Genomic DNA, 14555 nt, shown 5'->3' with positions numbered 1-14555 from the left:
TTTCTAGACCAAGCTCATCAACTAGTTTTTCCAAAACCAGATTACAGTAAGAACCATTGTGAAACAAAGCATTTACCTTCTGGTGCTTCACTTGAACTTTGTTTCAAAATAGCACATGTTTATCTCCACTTTTCACACCATGAATATGGCTAAAAAGTCTTCCAAAGGTACTTCACCACCATCCTAACTCTTCCAAAGAGATACCCAACCTAATGGCGTGCCTAGATTAAAGTTTATGCTTGCATTCTTTGCCCCTGTTCTTGCCAAAGGTATTGGCACTTCATAAGCTACTCTTCTCTGTAGCATATGGGATAAAATTATGACTTCAATAATGCCTTGAAGTCCTCCAATTTTGTAACCATGGGCTTCTTACCTATCATCAATGCATCCACATAACTCTTCCACCACAACAAAGCATGTCCATTCATCTTCAAATGGGCAAAGAAAATCTATTGTGTTTCTTGGATTTGTTGAAGATAAAAGTAAACTTCCATTTCCTTAAACTAGCTATTCGAGACTTTGGCATCAATTTGTCCATCATACATGGGCATTTCAAGTTTTTCTTCAACTTTGGAAGGATATGGGAAGTTGAAGAATGGTCCTTCCAAAGTTGAAGAATGGTTTTTACCAGAATAATTGCACATGGGCTCTTCTTGGTGTGCCTTACCTTCTTCGTGCTCAATCTCTGTTGAGTTTGCTTCCCTATCTTTCTTCACCAATAACTGCATCATCAATTCTATCAATATAGCAACGCTTTGATCCAGCTAAGAAAATATACTATCTGGGTCCTCCTTGCCATCTTCTTTGTGGGATTCCCTGCCTTTAGTGGTCCTCTGATTGTATGTAGGCCTACTAGCAATTCTTGTTCACTAATTTTTGTATTGGCTATGAGTTTTTACCATGCAAGTGTTCTCCAAGTCTTGAAACCTGCTCTGATACTAGATGATTCCTGAATGATGGACCTATGAGTTGTCTGTTTTGTCAACATATATCCTTTGTAGAATTAAATTTTCTTCTTGGTTTTTGAACGGGTAACCTTGTTCAAATTTGGGCTCAATGATTTTGTTCAAATTCAGGGTGCAATGCCAAATTCACAATGCACTAGTGCTTCATTCAAATGTGCCAAAACATGCACTCACTAGATTTTTATGTTCAACTAATCAATAGCTGCATCCATCTCATCCTTCTTCCGTGTTGTGTACCATAAAAGAGAGATCATTCTCAAGCCTTCAAGCCACAAGCATAGATAGAGGAAAATATTTAATTGAATGAAAATGCTTCCAGGGATGCAGCAAGACTTTGCAATAAATAAAGCTTTGAAGTCAATCCTCTTATCAGACAATGCAAGGTATGATGATTTGTGACATAACGTATTTGATCAACGTCACCTCTTCGCTGATCTACAGCCGCTTTGACCTTCAAATGGATTTTCACATGATCATTTTCTTCTAGAATATTTGAGTGGTCAAAGTTACTTCCCTCCTCGGGGTATAAAGGCAGATTTCCCCACTTTTGTTCATAGAACCTGAAACCGAACTATACAGGTGGACCTTCACGATTGGGATGTTTGTATTCCAACTTTCCCATGCCGTCTAAACCTTGATGATTGGTGCTCCACAGAATATCTATTACAAGCCACTGGATATATTTTTCCTTGGTCATATTTATGTGTCAAAATGAGAGGATAGTGAATGGATAGCTCAACATGTCATAAGGAAACAACAGAGGGTTACAATTACTGGAATTGCAAATTTGTAGAAAATGGTCATTCGACTCCCACAGAACAAGAGAATTCCATTCTTGTCTAAGTCGCTTAAGAACTCTTGAGTGATTTAGTTCTGTACATGGATGGACGAGACTCAATACTAACCAACGTTGGACTAGAGGATTTATTTCCTGTAGCATACCATTTCACAGCGTTTAACCAGTGAACCTCTAGTTAATGACTAAAGTTGTAGCTAATTCCATCCACACAGGCACCAGCTCGATTCCATTCCAGCGATTCATTTAATATAACCAAAACAACAAGATGAAAGAAAACATCCATAGTGTGTTGTTCAATCACACATCAAGACACAATATTTATCTTGGAAACTCAACAATTAATGGAGATTTTATTTAGCTCAGGAGATAATTATGGAGGGGTGAGCCACACACAATCTTGTCTATTGTTACAACACAAAATTGCATATGGCCATGGCTCAGAGACACCTTTGCTCATCATAGACAGGCTCCTTAACTCCTTTGTCCACCGATCTTCAAGTAGGTTGCCCTTTTCAAGCTCTTATTTCTGCTACTATCCTCCCAAGTTCTCCCTGCATCTCCCTCCTTTCTCTTTCACTACAGACTTCATTGTTTTTTTAATGGGCTGCCTTTGGAAGGCCAACCATCACAATGGTTCATTTTCACTTCCAATTTTTCCAAAAAAAGATAAAATAATTAAAAAGAAAAAACTATTAAATGCTTCTTACAAATTTACAAGAAGTAAAAAAACCAAATGCTTATTACAAAGTTTGGTGAGGATCCAATTCGGATCATTAATCACCCTCATATACTTTTGGATACATGTGGCATGAAATATTCCACGGGCATTGTTCATAGAGAATTTAAGTACACTTTTTAGGCTGCAATATATAGATGTGAGTACTTATTAGCACGTCTTTTGCTATCAATTGGTTCACTCAAAAGACTCAGCTAAGAATGGTTCTCGAGAATTTGCTTATATATCCTCATTGTAAGTGCTTCTGGGAACTTGTTTCCTCTCTTCACTCTGTTAATTATCATATGTTCTCTTTCTATCAATGAAGAGGGCATGGCATGGATGGGCATGATTTGTCGAAATTATTAAGCATATATACAGAGAGAAATCCAATAACCTCCCTAATTAATTATGCCATCTAATATCTTCATTTATTTAGTGCACAGCTTGGAATGTTGCACATCATTTTACCTACATTCTTCTACTGTCAGAAAAAGGATAGCCCACAATGAAGAAATACCTGAGATTGTGAAAAATTATTCTCTGCAATGTAAAAGTTTCAACATAATCATTTCTACTAATTTCAAACAATATATGAGAGCGAATCATATCTGATTTTAAATCCCCACAATGGCACTCACTCATTAATTCCCATGTGCTGCAAAGCAACTTGTCAAGGATAGGATGTTGACTTATTAAGCGAAGATGTCAGTTTTCCAACTTCTTAAAGCGTAGTACTGGCAACTTCAATTGTTCATTGACGTCTGTGTGGCAACTATTAAGTAAAAGTAACAAGATTAGCTAGGTTCTGCATGGAAGTTGGTTCACAGGAACTCGAAGCTAAAATTAGAGTATGAGAGCATGCATCTTGCAATAGAAAAATCTGAGTGATTCAGTAACCATAAGAAAGGTCATCTTCCAAACATAAATGGCACCGACCTGCATTCAGCATGTGGAAAGATAGCCTTCTTCTATTCCAGAAAATGAAGAGAAAATATGATTGGTGAAGGATCTAATGACAAAATTTCAGTGAGGACATTTAAGCTGCCATATTATCTACTAGTACTATCTAGCACCCACGTGCCATTAAAATATTTCATTGTTAGTCGAGCTTACATTGGCCAAGATGAACTGGTTCATTCAACTGTGATATTTTACTGTAAAAGCACGTAGCCTAGATCTAAAAAGATCAGTTCCAACCAAAAAGAAAAGCCCTCTGATATAGTACTGTAGTACATAGTTCACTGTCATGGGAAAAAAATGCAGGAAAAACTTTTACTCATTTTCCATTATCTAATTTTCTTTCAACTCGAAACAATATCAAGAAGACAAATAAGGGTAAACAAATAAAAGAAATTGTGAACATACCATTTGACAGACCCTTCAGTGCTATTTCAAGCCAATAATGGTACTCCCATTCATCACGATATGTTTGTGGATGCGAAGCTCTGTATTTGAAAGTCAATGCATAAATTTTTTCCCACCAATCCTCCACATGGGCACACCCACATTGGTCAGCAAGCCAGTTAACATATTCAGACTGTCACAGTAAGAACCTTTTTTTAGGACAAGATACATATCAAGAATACTTATCAACAATAGATTCCAACATTCAAATAAAAAAAGGTCACAAAAATAAAGCTTTCCAGATATTGAAACTCAATTGCACTGGTTCACCTCACTTTATTGCTCTTACATATGATCTCATATCAATATACAGTAAGATAAAATCATAATTCTATAGAGTGGGCATGGTATTCAGAAGTGTATACCAGGTCTGAATAAGACGCAAAACCCTATTTTTCTAAGTCTTTACAGGCTTGCTTGAATTAATATGAAAAATTTGAAAAATATTTGCAAATTTGGACAGCTGTTGGACACAGTTTAACTTTATAGATTAAACTCTCAAATATGAGTTCATGTGAAGAAAGGGAAAGTATATGAAGTAATATGGAAACATTGGTTTAGCAAGAAACAATTCTCCAACTCTAGACAGCAGTCGACCAAATTTCTCCAGTAGGGATGGGGATTGTTACTGCAAAATCTAGCACCCTAGAGCAAAGCTTCACTAGTCACTCTAGGTTAAGGGAAAAAATGGGATGAGCCACAATTGTCACCCTAATTGCTGTTTCCCTGTTTTTCTGTGGATAGATGTTATCCCCACAAGGAAGGTTTCCCCAACAGATCTCAGAGATTAAGTATCCCAAGAATTCTCAGGGTAAGTACCCTCCAAAAATTCTGCTAAATAAAGCCAAGAATAATATTCAATAAAGTAGGGCTTCGGGTGATATGAGGCAGTGAGTTCAAAGAACCTTTGCCTAAGTTTGGAGAGTAAGATAAGTATTAGTTATGCGCAAATAGATTCCAAACACATGCTACCTTAAATTTAAATATTGTTGTTATAAATTAGAATTTGAATAAAGACAATTTACAGCATGCAAAATTTATAGCAGCAATAGCAAAACAACCCACATTTAATCATAAACAATAAATAAGGAAAGGTTATTTAAAAAGAAAACCAAGGAAAAGATTACAGAAATTTTTTAATGGCTGAGAATGCAATAAACAACTACAAACTCTAGGCGTCAGCCCTAAAAAGGTGGCTGAAAATGCATAAAATGATATTTTTTATTTTTCAATTTAAAATACGCAAAACCTAACCCTAGGACTATGATGTTTAAGGTATTTTATGCTATTTAATGCAGATTTTACATAGCTTAACCTTACTTCACCATAAATAAATAAAAAAGAAAAAGAAAATGATTTTATTTTGAAATATTGACGCACAAAGACTAATGCCTTTATCGATCTTGGGTATATGGAATCAAAAAGAGCAAGATCAAAGGTTGAAGACCTTGATTGGTAAGAGAGAGACAAACCTCTCAATCTAACCTCAGCAACTTTCAATCAATTGGAGATTTAAAGTCAAGGAATGTTATTCTAAGTTTCCTTGATGGATATTTGGTGACAAATCTTGCAAAGGAAGTTTGAGAGCCACAAAATATTCAGCATATCATGAAAGCTTCATAGAAACCCTAATTATACAATATTTACAAAATGGAAGAAGATATGATTAAATAGCACACTTCACCATAACATCACTTCATCAATCCAACATAAGATAAGATAAGATAATTTTATTAATGTCCAATGAATGACCATAAATAGGTCAATGGGACAGAAGGATATAGCTAGTACGAGTACAATGTGGGAGTACAAATGCAACTCCTAGAAAATGCTCAAGCTAAATCTAGGATAAAATGAAGTAAAGAAGGATCCAATAATAGAACAGCCTCATAAATATGTATATAAACGGATCATGTAGAAGGCTAAGTGCGTAAGTCCAGGGATGGAAGTCGATGATGTCAAGAGTGCCAGACTCTGATAGTTGACGGCAAGGGGGGGGGACAAGGCATTGGCTCGTTACTGGGGTCCTCTGGATCCAAAAGGAGTTTGGATGCATGATGCTAGGAGGGATGTAGGAGCGAGGGATACTCCTAACATCTGAGACCAAAGGAAATAAGCTTTGGATAAGCCTTTGGCTACTCCACTGGTGTTGGAGAGGAACACGTCAGGTGCCAGGGGGGGTTGTTTGGGAACCTTCTAGTACTAAACCCTTTGACACTCTGGGTGTGAGTAAATTGATGTGTTATTCGGCACCTCCACATTGGTATCAAGGATACTGATTGGCCTCCCAAAGGGGGGGGGGGGGGTTGAAGGGAGACTCGAGGTCTCACTACTCTACTATTTGAAATATCCTAGAGCTCAACTCATCACTTATTGCTCCAATAAGCCGGATCAACCTAAAAGTATCATGTAATTGTCCAAATCATCCTCAAGTGGGGCAAGGTATGTAGCATCTGATATTTGTGTCTAAATATCTCCCTGATGAAGAGGGCTAGGCATCTCTAGTCAAGATACCAGAAGAAGGTAGAGAGGGATCCTCCAGACTCCCTATATAGGCAATGATATCATCCTTTGATCTCATAGTATATGGGGCACCGAAAAATGAGGTGCATCTCGGTCTCCAGCTCTTGTAGGTGGCACAACTAGCAGACCCTATCAGATCGTGGTATATGGTGATTTGTCTCCACTTGAAATCGATGGGACCCAAATTGAAGCTACCCCAGTGGGATCTTGAGGGTGTGCATCCAATGCCTACGAGTATAAGAGGGGCAGACAATGAGGCCATCCAATGGCTCCAAAAAATGCTCTAGGTATAAGGGCATCTTTGACCCAAGGCTCGTCGAGGGGGATGTTCATGTTGATTTGGGGTAGCATCGGATGTGCTCTAGCCACGAAATTTGGTGGAGAGGTTGGGGCACATGTGATCTCCAATGCCCAGAAAGGGTTTGGGCAGATTCTAAACAGATCAGGAGATATTAAAATAATTAATATTTTTAATGGAGTCCCTAAGTCTAAACTTAGGGAAAATAAAAAATTAATGTGTATTAATAGGAATCTGTGTTAGAGTGGTCCAAAAGACATGGATCAAGCCAGATCTAATCTTAGCCGTTGATTAGGGACTTAATCTCGGCCATTGAATTGTCAACAGGAAAAGTATAAGAGTAGGCTTGAGGGTCACTTGGAGATCACACCAGATGATCAGTCATTCTATTCTCTAGAGCAGGGTTTGCTAAGAGAGATAGAATCAGTGATCAGGAGAGCAGCTGAGGGGCATTGAGTACAGAGGAACAGAGAAGGCAGAGATTGTGCTAGGAGAGTAGCACAACAACCAAGGAGGGTGACACAGAGCCTGCAAGGGCTCACGCAGAGGCAGCCAAGTGCTGTGCAGAGCACCAGAGGGGCTAGCACAACTGTCATAGAGGCTCCCAGAGTTGACGCAGGGCCTCCTGTGGCTGACACAGGCCTAGAAAGGCTATCGCAGGGCCAACGTGAGACAGAGAGGGGTTGACGCAATCCAGATTGGGCAGACGCTGGGGTTGCAGGAGCAGTTTTGTGCTGAGGAGTTGCTGGAAGGGTTTTCCGAGGTTTCAGCCAGGATATTTTTCTCAAATTGTGAGGTATAGCTGCTAAGGAAATTCTCTGTTGGGTAGGCCAGTTACGGCACCCAGATTGTACACTGTTATTACTTAATAAGAAAATCCTCAGATAGCTGCACCGATTTTCCCGCATTGGGTTTTTCCAGGGACATTGGTCCAAAAATAATGGTGTCATGTGGTGTGTTTGTTCTTGTTTCTTTTAGTTGCTGATCTGTAATATGTTGAGCATTCACTGGTGTTTATTTTTAGTATTTACTTTGTAAATAACTTGTTAAAGAAAAATAACAAGTAGGTAGGAATAAATCAAAAAAAGTGCATGAAGGGTTTCTAAACTAAGTAAACTTAGAAACTTCAACATGGTATCGGAGCATGATTGCAGATCATAGGAGGACTAAAAGACATCAGCCGAGCTAAGCAATAGCAGCAGAAAACAGTTGTCTCGAGGTGACAGAAGTTGTTTCTAGCAGCGTAGAAGCCAAGAGAGTGTGAGGCAGAGCCAACTAGAGCCACGCAGAAGAAGACGGGAACTGCGCAGAGCCTCAGAGAAGTCAGTGTTGTTGGCGCAGAGGGCCAGAGCGCTGACGCAGGGCATCCTAGGGTTCACGCAGACCCATCCAAGGTGATGCAGAGGCAGCGAGAGGCAGAGAGGGGCTAACACAGTTCACAGAGAGGCAGTTGTTCGGGTCTAGAAGGTTGCAGAAATATTGCAGAGTGGAGCTGGTGAGCTACTGTAGTGAGAACAGTACCTGACAGAGCAGGGCCAGAGGAGTGACATTATCGAGGGCTTCTAGCCGAGGAACCCAGATCAGCAGTGCAGTTGCACAAGACGATCAAAGTAGGGGGCATCTCGACAAGCGGCAAAAGGATTTCCAAGAGGGAAATCAAGATTCAGAGGGAGTCCAGAAGAGAACTTCCAAACGAGAAGTAGAGACTCAGAGGAGTCGAACAGAGAACTTCCAGGAGGGAAGTAGAGGAGCGTCATGGCATTTCATGGGGTAAGAGACCAGGATAGACTAGACGGAGCATCGAACTTCGCAGTCTGGAAGGCCAGAATCTTATCAGTGCTTGACAGGAATCGTGTCAAGAACTTCGCCTTGAAGGTTATAGCTATCCCAGTCAACCCCAATGATAATGACAAGTATGAGGAGGCAATGGTGAGGGCCAAGTGCATTATCCTTGATGGGGTCAAGGATCTTGTGGTACCACATATAGCTGAGAAGGAAACGGCAGTTGAGATGTGGGAGGCTCTCAAGAACCTGTACCAGCATAATTCTGTGTAGAGAAGAATGCTGCTCGAGAACCAGATGAGGTCGTATCAGATGAAGAAGGGTCAAACGATTGACTCCTTCCTCGGAGGACTGAATGAGATCTGAGATCAGTTGACTGCTATAGGAGCGATACCGAATCAGGAGCTTATGGTGAGGACAACTCTGAATCTTGTCTCAGAAGAGTGGGAAGTGTTTGTCCAGAGCATCCTAGGAAGAGGGACTCTCCTACCTTGGGACAAGATGTGGGCAGCTCTTCGCCAGGAAGAGATAAGACGGCAATCAAGGGATCAAGTTCAAGCAGGAGGAGGAGGATGTGGCCCTAGCATATAAGGGAAAGCAGGAGAAGCAGAAGAAGAAAGATCTCTCCAAGATCAAGTGCTTCCATTGTGGGGAGATGGGTCATTATGCGACCTAGTGCCTAAGGAAGAAAAGTAAGGGAGAATCTTCCGAGACTAAGGCAGCACTAGCACGAGTAGAGAAGGAAGTTTTGGCATATGATGATTGTGCCATGAGTGCACACACACCACTTGAGCGGAAGTGGGGAAACATCGAGTTGTAGTCAGGTGGACTACAGGCAATGAGGGGCGGGATCCTCGAGGTACCTAGCCTCTTGGATTCGAACTTGCTATGGGAGCCCCGATGAAGAGTGGCAGGACTGGCTGGGTGGGTAGAGACAGATGCAGATGGAGCGGCAAAGGAAGCTACAGTGCAGGAGTCCTGAGACAACACAGAGCTAGCAGGCTGCAACAGTGCGAGAGGCACAGGAGTGTTGCACCAGTGCAGGACGACACAGAGAGGTGTGCAACGATGCGAGATGTAGGAGAGTTGTTGCAGCAACGCAGAGGTCAGAGAGAGGGAGTACTTGTCAGCGGCAGAGGGAGCTTCAACATCAGTGGGTGTTTCTAGCCCTACAGGGAGGTCAGTTGGGAGATCAGTTACTTACTTCTCAGTAACTGAGTTGTAGTGCAGTAGTGGTCAGCGTGATGCAACATGATGAGAGGAGGTGCAGTGCAAATGCAGTGCTGGGAGGAAGGACGAGCAGCAGCATGGATGCAGAGGGAGCTGTCATACAGATGCAGTAGTGGCAGTGGCAGAACCATGGGCAGCAGTACAGGATGCAGTAGTGCAGAGGATGTCGGGCAGGACGGCCTAGCATTAGGACAGGTACTGATGCCGGATGATCAGAGTAATACTCAGTGAGGAGTATTGCTAGAGCATAGTCCTTGCTAAGAGGGAGTGTTGATTTGGGGTAGCATCAGATATGCTCTAGCCACGAAATTTGGTGTAGAGGTTGGGGTACATGAGATCTCCAACACCCAGAAAAGGTTTGGGCAGATTCTAAACAGACCAGGAGATATTAAAATAATTAATATTTTTAATGGAGTCCCTAAGTCTAAACTTAGGGAAAATAAAATATTAATGTGTATTAATATGAATCTGTGTTAGAGTGGTCCAAAAGACATGGATCAAGCCATATCTAATCTTAGCTGTTGATTAGGGACTTAATCTCCGCCGTTGAATTGTCAACAAGAAAAGTATGAGAGGAAGCTTGAGGGTCACTTGGAGATCACACCAGATGATTAGTCATTCTATTCTCTAGAGTGAGGTTTGCTAAGAGAGATAGAATTAGTGATCGGGAGAGCAGCTGAGGGGCATTGACTACAGAGGAACAGAGAAGGCAGAGACTGTGCCGGGAGGGTGACACAGAGCTTGCAAGGGCTCATGCAAGGCCATGCAGAGGCAGCCAAGTGCTGTGCAGAGCACCAGAGGGGCCAGCGCAGCTGACGCAGAGCTCCCAGAGCTGACGCAGGGCCTCCTGGGGCTGATGTAGGCCTAGAAAAGCTGACGCAGGGCTAGCGTGAGACAGAGAGGGGCTGACGCAATCCTGATTGCGCAGATGTTGGGGTTACAGGAGCAGTTTTGTGCTGAGGAGCTGCCGGAAGGGTTTTCCAGGGTTTTAGCTAGGAGATTTCTCTCAAACTGTGAGGTATAGCTGCTAAGGAAATTCTTTGTTGGGTAGGCCAGTTACGGCACCCAGATTGTACTCTGATATTGCTTAATAAGAAAATCCTCAGATAGCTACACCGGTTTTCCCACATTGGGTTTTTCCAAGGACATTGGTCCAAAAATAATGGTGTCATGTGGTGTGTTTGTTCTTGTTTCTTTTAATTGTTGATCTATAATATGTTGAGCATGCACTAGTGTTTATTTTCAGTATTTACTTTGTAAATAACTTGTTAATGAAAAATAACAAGTAGGTAGGAATAAATCAGAAAAAGTGCATGAAGGGTTTCTAAACTAAGTAAACTTAGAAACTTCAACAGTTCAAGTGGCCTGAATGTATAATTTGTAGATATCCTCTCTGATCGCCTGATTCATTGTTTGTCGAGTCAGTAAGAGATGAGTTTGTCCATTAAGGGAGAAACTAAATGGAGGAAGGTGCTCTGGGGAGATGGTCATCGATTGTAGGAGCTGAGATGCCCCTATGAAACATCCACGAGCACGACCTAAGGGGGTAGCCAAAGCGATGGCCTCCGAAGAACGAAGTGTAAGATAGGGGTATCTCTCTCTCCTGTTGGAAAAATCTCTGTAAGCCCTGACTCGATGGAAGAAAGAGACCAAGCGGAAAAGGACCTCAAGGTGAAATGGGTGGACCTTGAACTTGCCTGAATAGTGGGTTGCAGAATTGTGCATTTGCAGCAAATATTATGCTAAAGAAGTGTTGATTTTTCAAGCGTAATAGATGCAAGCTCTAATTTTTGAAAATTGATAATTACTTCTAATGATGTAGATATTCTTTTAGCATTGCCAGTTTATCATTGAGCAATTACACTTCAGAAATTCAACCATAAATGCACAAGGACAGTAGAGATCACAATGCACAAAGATAACACAAGATTTACCCTAGGAAAAACCCATTTGGGGGAAAAACCCAACAACCTTTTCCTTAGATAAATTCTTCAGTTCAACAAGAGATACACCTAATTCTTCTAGTCAAATATGATGGTCAAACTAACCAACAATACAATGATCGAACCTAGTCAAAGTTCCCTCTTGTCAAGTCAATCTTATGCCCAACAAACTCGGCCCTGTCTGATCTACCTAGGCTGAAATTCGGCCTCCTAGAATCTTCCCGGCCCTGTTGCCCAGAAACTGCTACCCAAAATTTTGGACCTGCTGCCCAAAAGTTCACACGTGTGAATCTACAAGAGAGAGAACCACATATGTGAAGTCAAAGAGAGATACAAAAGATACTTTGAGATGTTTTTGTCCTTTTTTTTCCTTCTTCTTCTTCTCCTTCGATTGGATGCCCAAAAGATACTTTGTTATGTGTGAGATTGAATTGTGCCTTGTGGAGGAGGTCGAGTGCCTTATATATAGTGTTATGGCTAGCCTGAATGGGTGTCTCTTCAATTGGGGCCGACTTGACTTGAAGGAGGGGCGACATGTCAAGTTTGGAGCCAAAAATTGAAAATTCTCTTTTGAAACCAACATGAACAACATGTCTTATATTAATCATTTCAAGGGCTAAAATAAAAATTATGAAGACTAACCATAGCTACAAAATTCAACAAGAAGCAAGGTCTAGACTCTCTCCATCAGGGCCCAATCTGACTGTAGCAAATTGGGTCCCCAAATCTCAGAGTAATACAAGACTCTAGGTCTAACAATGGCCTCCATGAGGTGGAGCTTGGACAAGATGTCCTGGAACTATGCCTGGAAACACCATTGCTCAATCAGGGCTAGGGAGCCATAACCTTCACTGAACCGTGGTTGGAGTGCATGTTGTATACCAAATTTGGGTTGTGTGAACAATAGCCCCAAGTAGATGTAAGATGTGGTGATCTCAATCTCTATCCCACAGTAGTAGAAGTGTCATTCTACAATAGAGTTCTTCGAGGCATTGGAGATCAGAACCTTGGTTTTACCCAAGTTTACATTCAACTGTCGAAGGTCACAAAACTTGGCCAACACGTCAATCTGTCTTTGTAATCCCTCAAGAGTAGAGGCCACCAAGGAGATCAAAACATGGTGCAGTAGGCGGTTGTCATCCTCTTGTATGTGCTCAAGGACGAAAGACTCGAGCTCATCAATATAAATCCCAAAGAGAGTCGAAGAGAGGGGACAACCTACTTCACCCCATTGGTACTTTGAATGAAGTCTAAAAGACAATGGGCCATCTTGAGGCGCTCTAGCATTGGCTCATAGAGTCTCATGATAATAGTTAAGAGGGTCTCCTATATGCCAATGTTATGGAGTCTTTGGAATAATGCCTCCCTCGAAATCGTGTCAAAAGCTCTCCAAAAAGATACAAATCAATTGTAAACCTGTGATGAGCAATGATAGGCCTCCTCAATGATGGCTCTGACGGTGAAGATGCGATCAATCGTTTAGTAATCTGGGCAGAAGTTGGCTTGCCCTCTAGCTCGGAGATGTTGATTCTCCAATTCCTCATAAATCCATTGGTGTAAAATTGTGGCATAAAGCTTGAAGCATGTGAGGCCCACCATGATAGTTATGTAGTTATTCAGATCAACACTACTCCCAAATTTGTGTATTGGATAGATAATGTGTCTTGCCCAAGAGGGGGGAATCCTAAACAAACCAGATGGTTAAAAAGATTCGCAATGTGTGACTCAAGCAACTAAATGCAATATTAAGGAATTCAACTTCAAACCCATCCTAATCAGCTGCTCTATTGGTACTCAAAGCTTTGGTTTCTTTCCCAATTGCCAATTCAGAAAAGAGATAGCATAAGGTGGGAGGGGAGGGGATCTTGTTGGGGGGTTGTCTAGGGATATCATAAAGGGAGGTGTTTTGGGAGAAAATGCTATTGGGGTCAAGGGAGAAAGAGATGGCGTGATGTCTAGGAAAGAAGGCCATACAAAAAAATTTCGGGGAGCAGTAGAGAGCATCAAAAAGTTCTCATCTTCATTGAGAGAAGAATGTTTTTTTTTGCAGCGAAGTAGCCTACGATAACCTTAGCGGAGGTTAGGGGAGGAAGTTGGGTCATGCGTAAGCTTGAGGCATAGGCATTTATGGAAAGATTTCCCCTCATCATCAAACCAACGATTCATAGGACAGGTATCAGGGATAATTTGAGGGCGACGAGACTTGCAAGTGGAATGGGGATAGGAATCAAGGGTGGCTTCCATGAGAGCCCTAGAAAGTTTCATATTTAGCTATGGTTGTGTCTAAGGCTCTAAAGTCAGAGATGGGAGGGAGCAACACTTCAGGGAGGTATTGTATGTTGATTTGGGGTAGCATCAAATGTGCTCTAGCCATGAAAATTGGTGGAGAGGCTAAAGCACATGAGATCTCCAAGACCTAGAAATGGTTTGGGCAGATTCCAACCGGTTTGAGAGATATTAAAATAATTAATATTTTTAATGGAGTTCCTAAGTCTAAACTTAGGAAAAATAAAATATTAATGGGTATTAATATAAAATTGGGTTAGAAGGGTCCAAAAGTCATGGATCAAGCCAAATCTAATCTTAGTTGTTGATTAGAGATTTAATCTCGGTCGTTGATGGACCAACGAGAAAGTATAAGAGGAGGCTTGAGAGTCAGTTGGAGAATACACCAGAGTGATCAATCATTCAATTTTCTAGAGCGGGGTTGCTAAGTAAAGTTGAATCAGTGATCAACAGCGAGGGTCAGTGAGTACAAGATAGAGAGGCAGGGACAATACTAGGAGACCAGCACAAAAGCGGAGAGAGCCAGAGCAGCAGTTAGTCTAGGCTACGCAGAGCCCAGTAGAGGCAGCGCAGAGTCCAGAGAGACTGCGTCATCCACGTAGAGGGC

The 14555-nt window shown here is 41.5% G+C and overlaps 1 protein-coding gene across 3 annotated transcripts in view; it reads right to left on the bottom strand.

Annotated features, from left to right (window-relative positions):
• Nucleotides 1-14555, bottom strand: part of LOC149224983 (flavin-containing monooxygenase FMO GS-OX-like 4) — a 320681-nt gene that overhangs the window by 68231 nt on the left and 237895 nt on the right. The window contains exons 6-7 of one of the 3 annotated variants that reach the window (XM_089386382.1): nucleotides 3848-4019; nucleotides 3052-3723 (exon numbers count right to left, since the gene is read on the bottom strand). In XM_089386382.1, coding sequence (XP_089242508.1) covers nucleotides 3620-3723; nucleotides 3848-4019 — 276 coding nt within the window. In that variant the 3' untranslated portion in view covers nucleotides 3052-3619. Of the gene's footprint in view, nucleotides 1-3051; nucleotides 3724-3847; nucleotides 4020-14555 lie in introns of those variants that run through there. The other 2 variants (XM_089386380.1, XM_089386381.1) reach the window with 2 other exon arrangements.

Source organism: Pinus tabuliformis, chromosome Q, assembly GCF_031772625.1.
Source record: "Pinus tabuliformis cultivar Carrire ecotype Pingquan chromosome Q, CPIR1, whole genome shotgun sequence".
Lineage (NCBI taxonomy): Eukaryota > Viridiplantae > Streptophyta > Pinopsida > Pinales > Pinaceae > Pinus > Pinus tabuliformis.
This window is presented reverse-complemented; position numbering and strand designations above follow the sequence as displayed.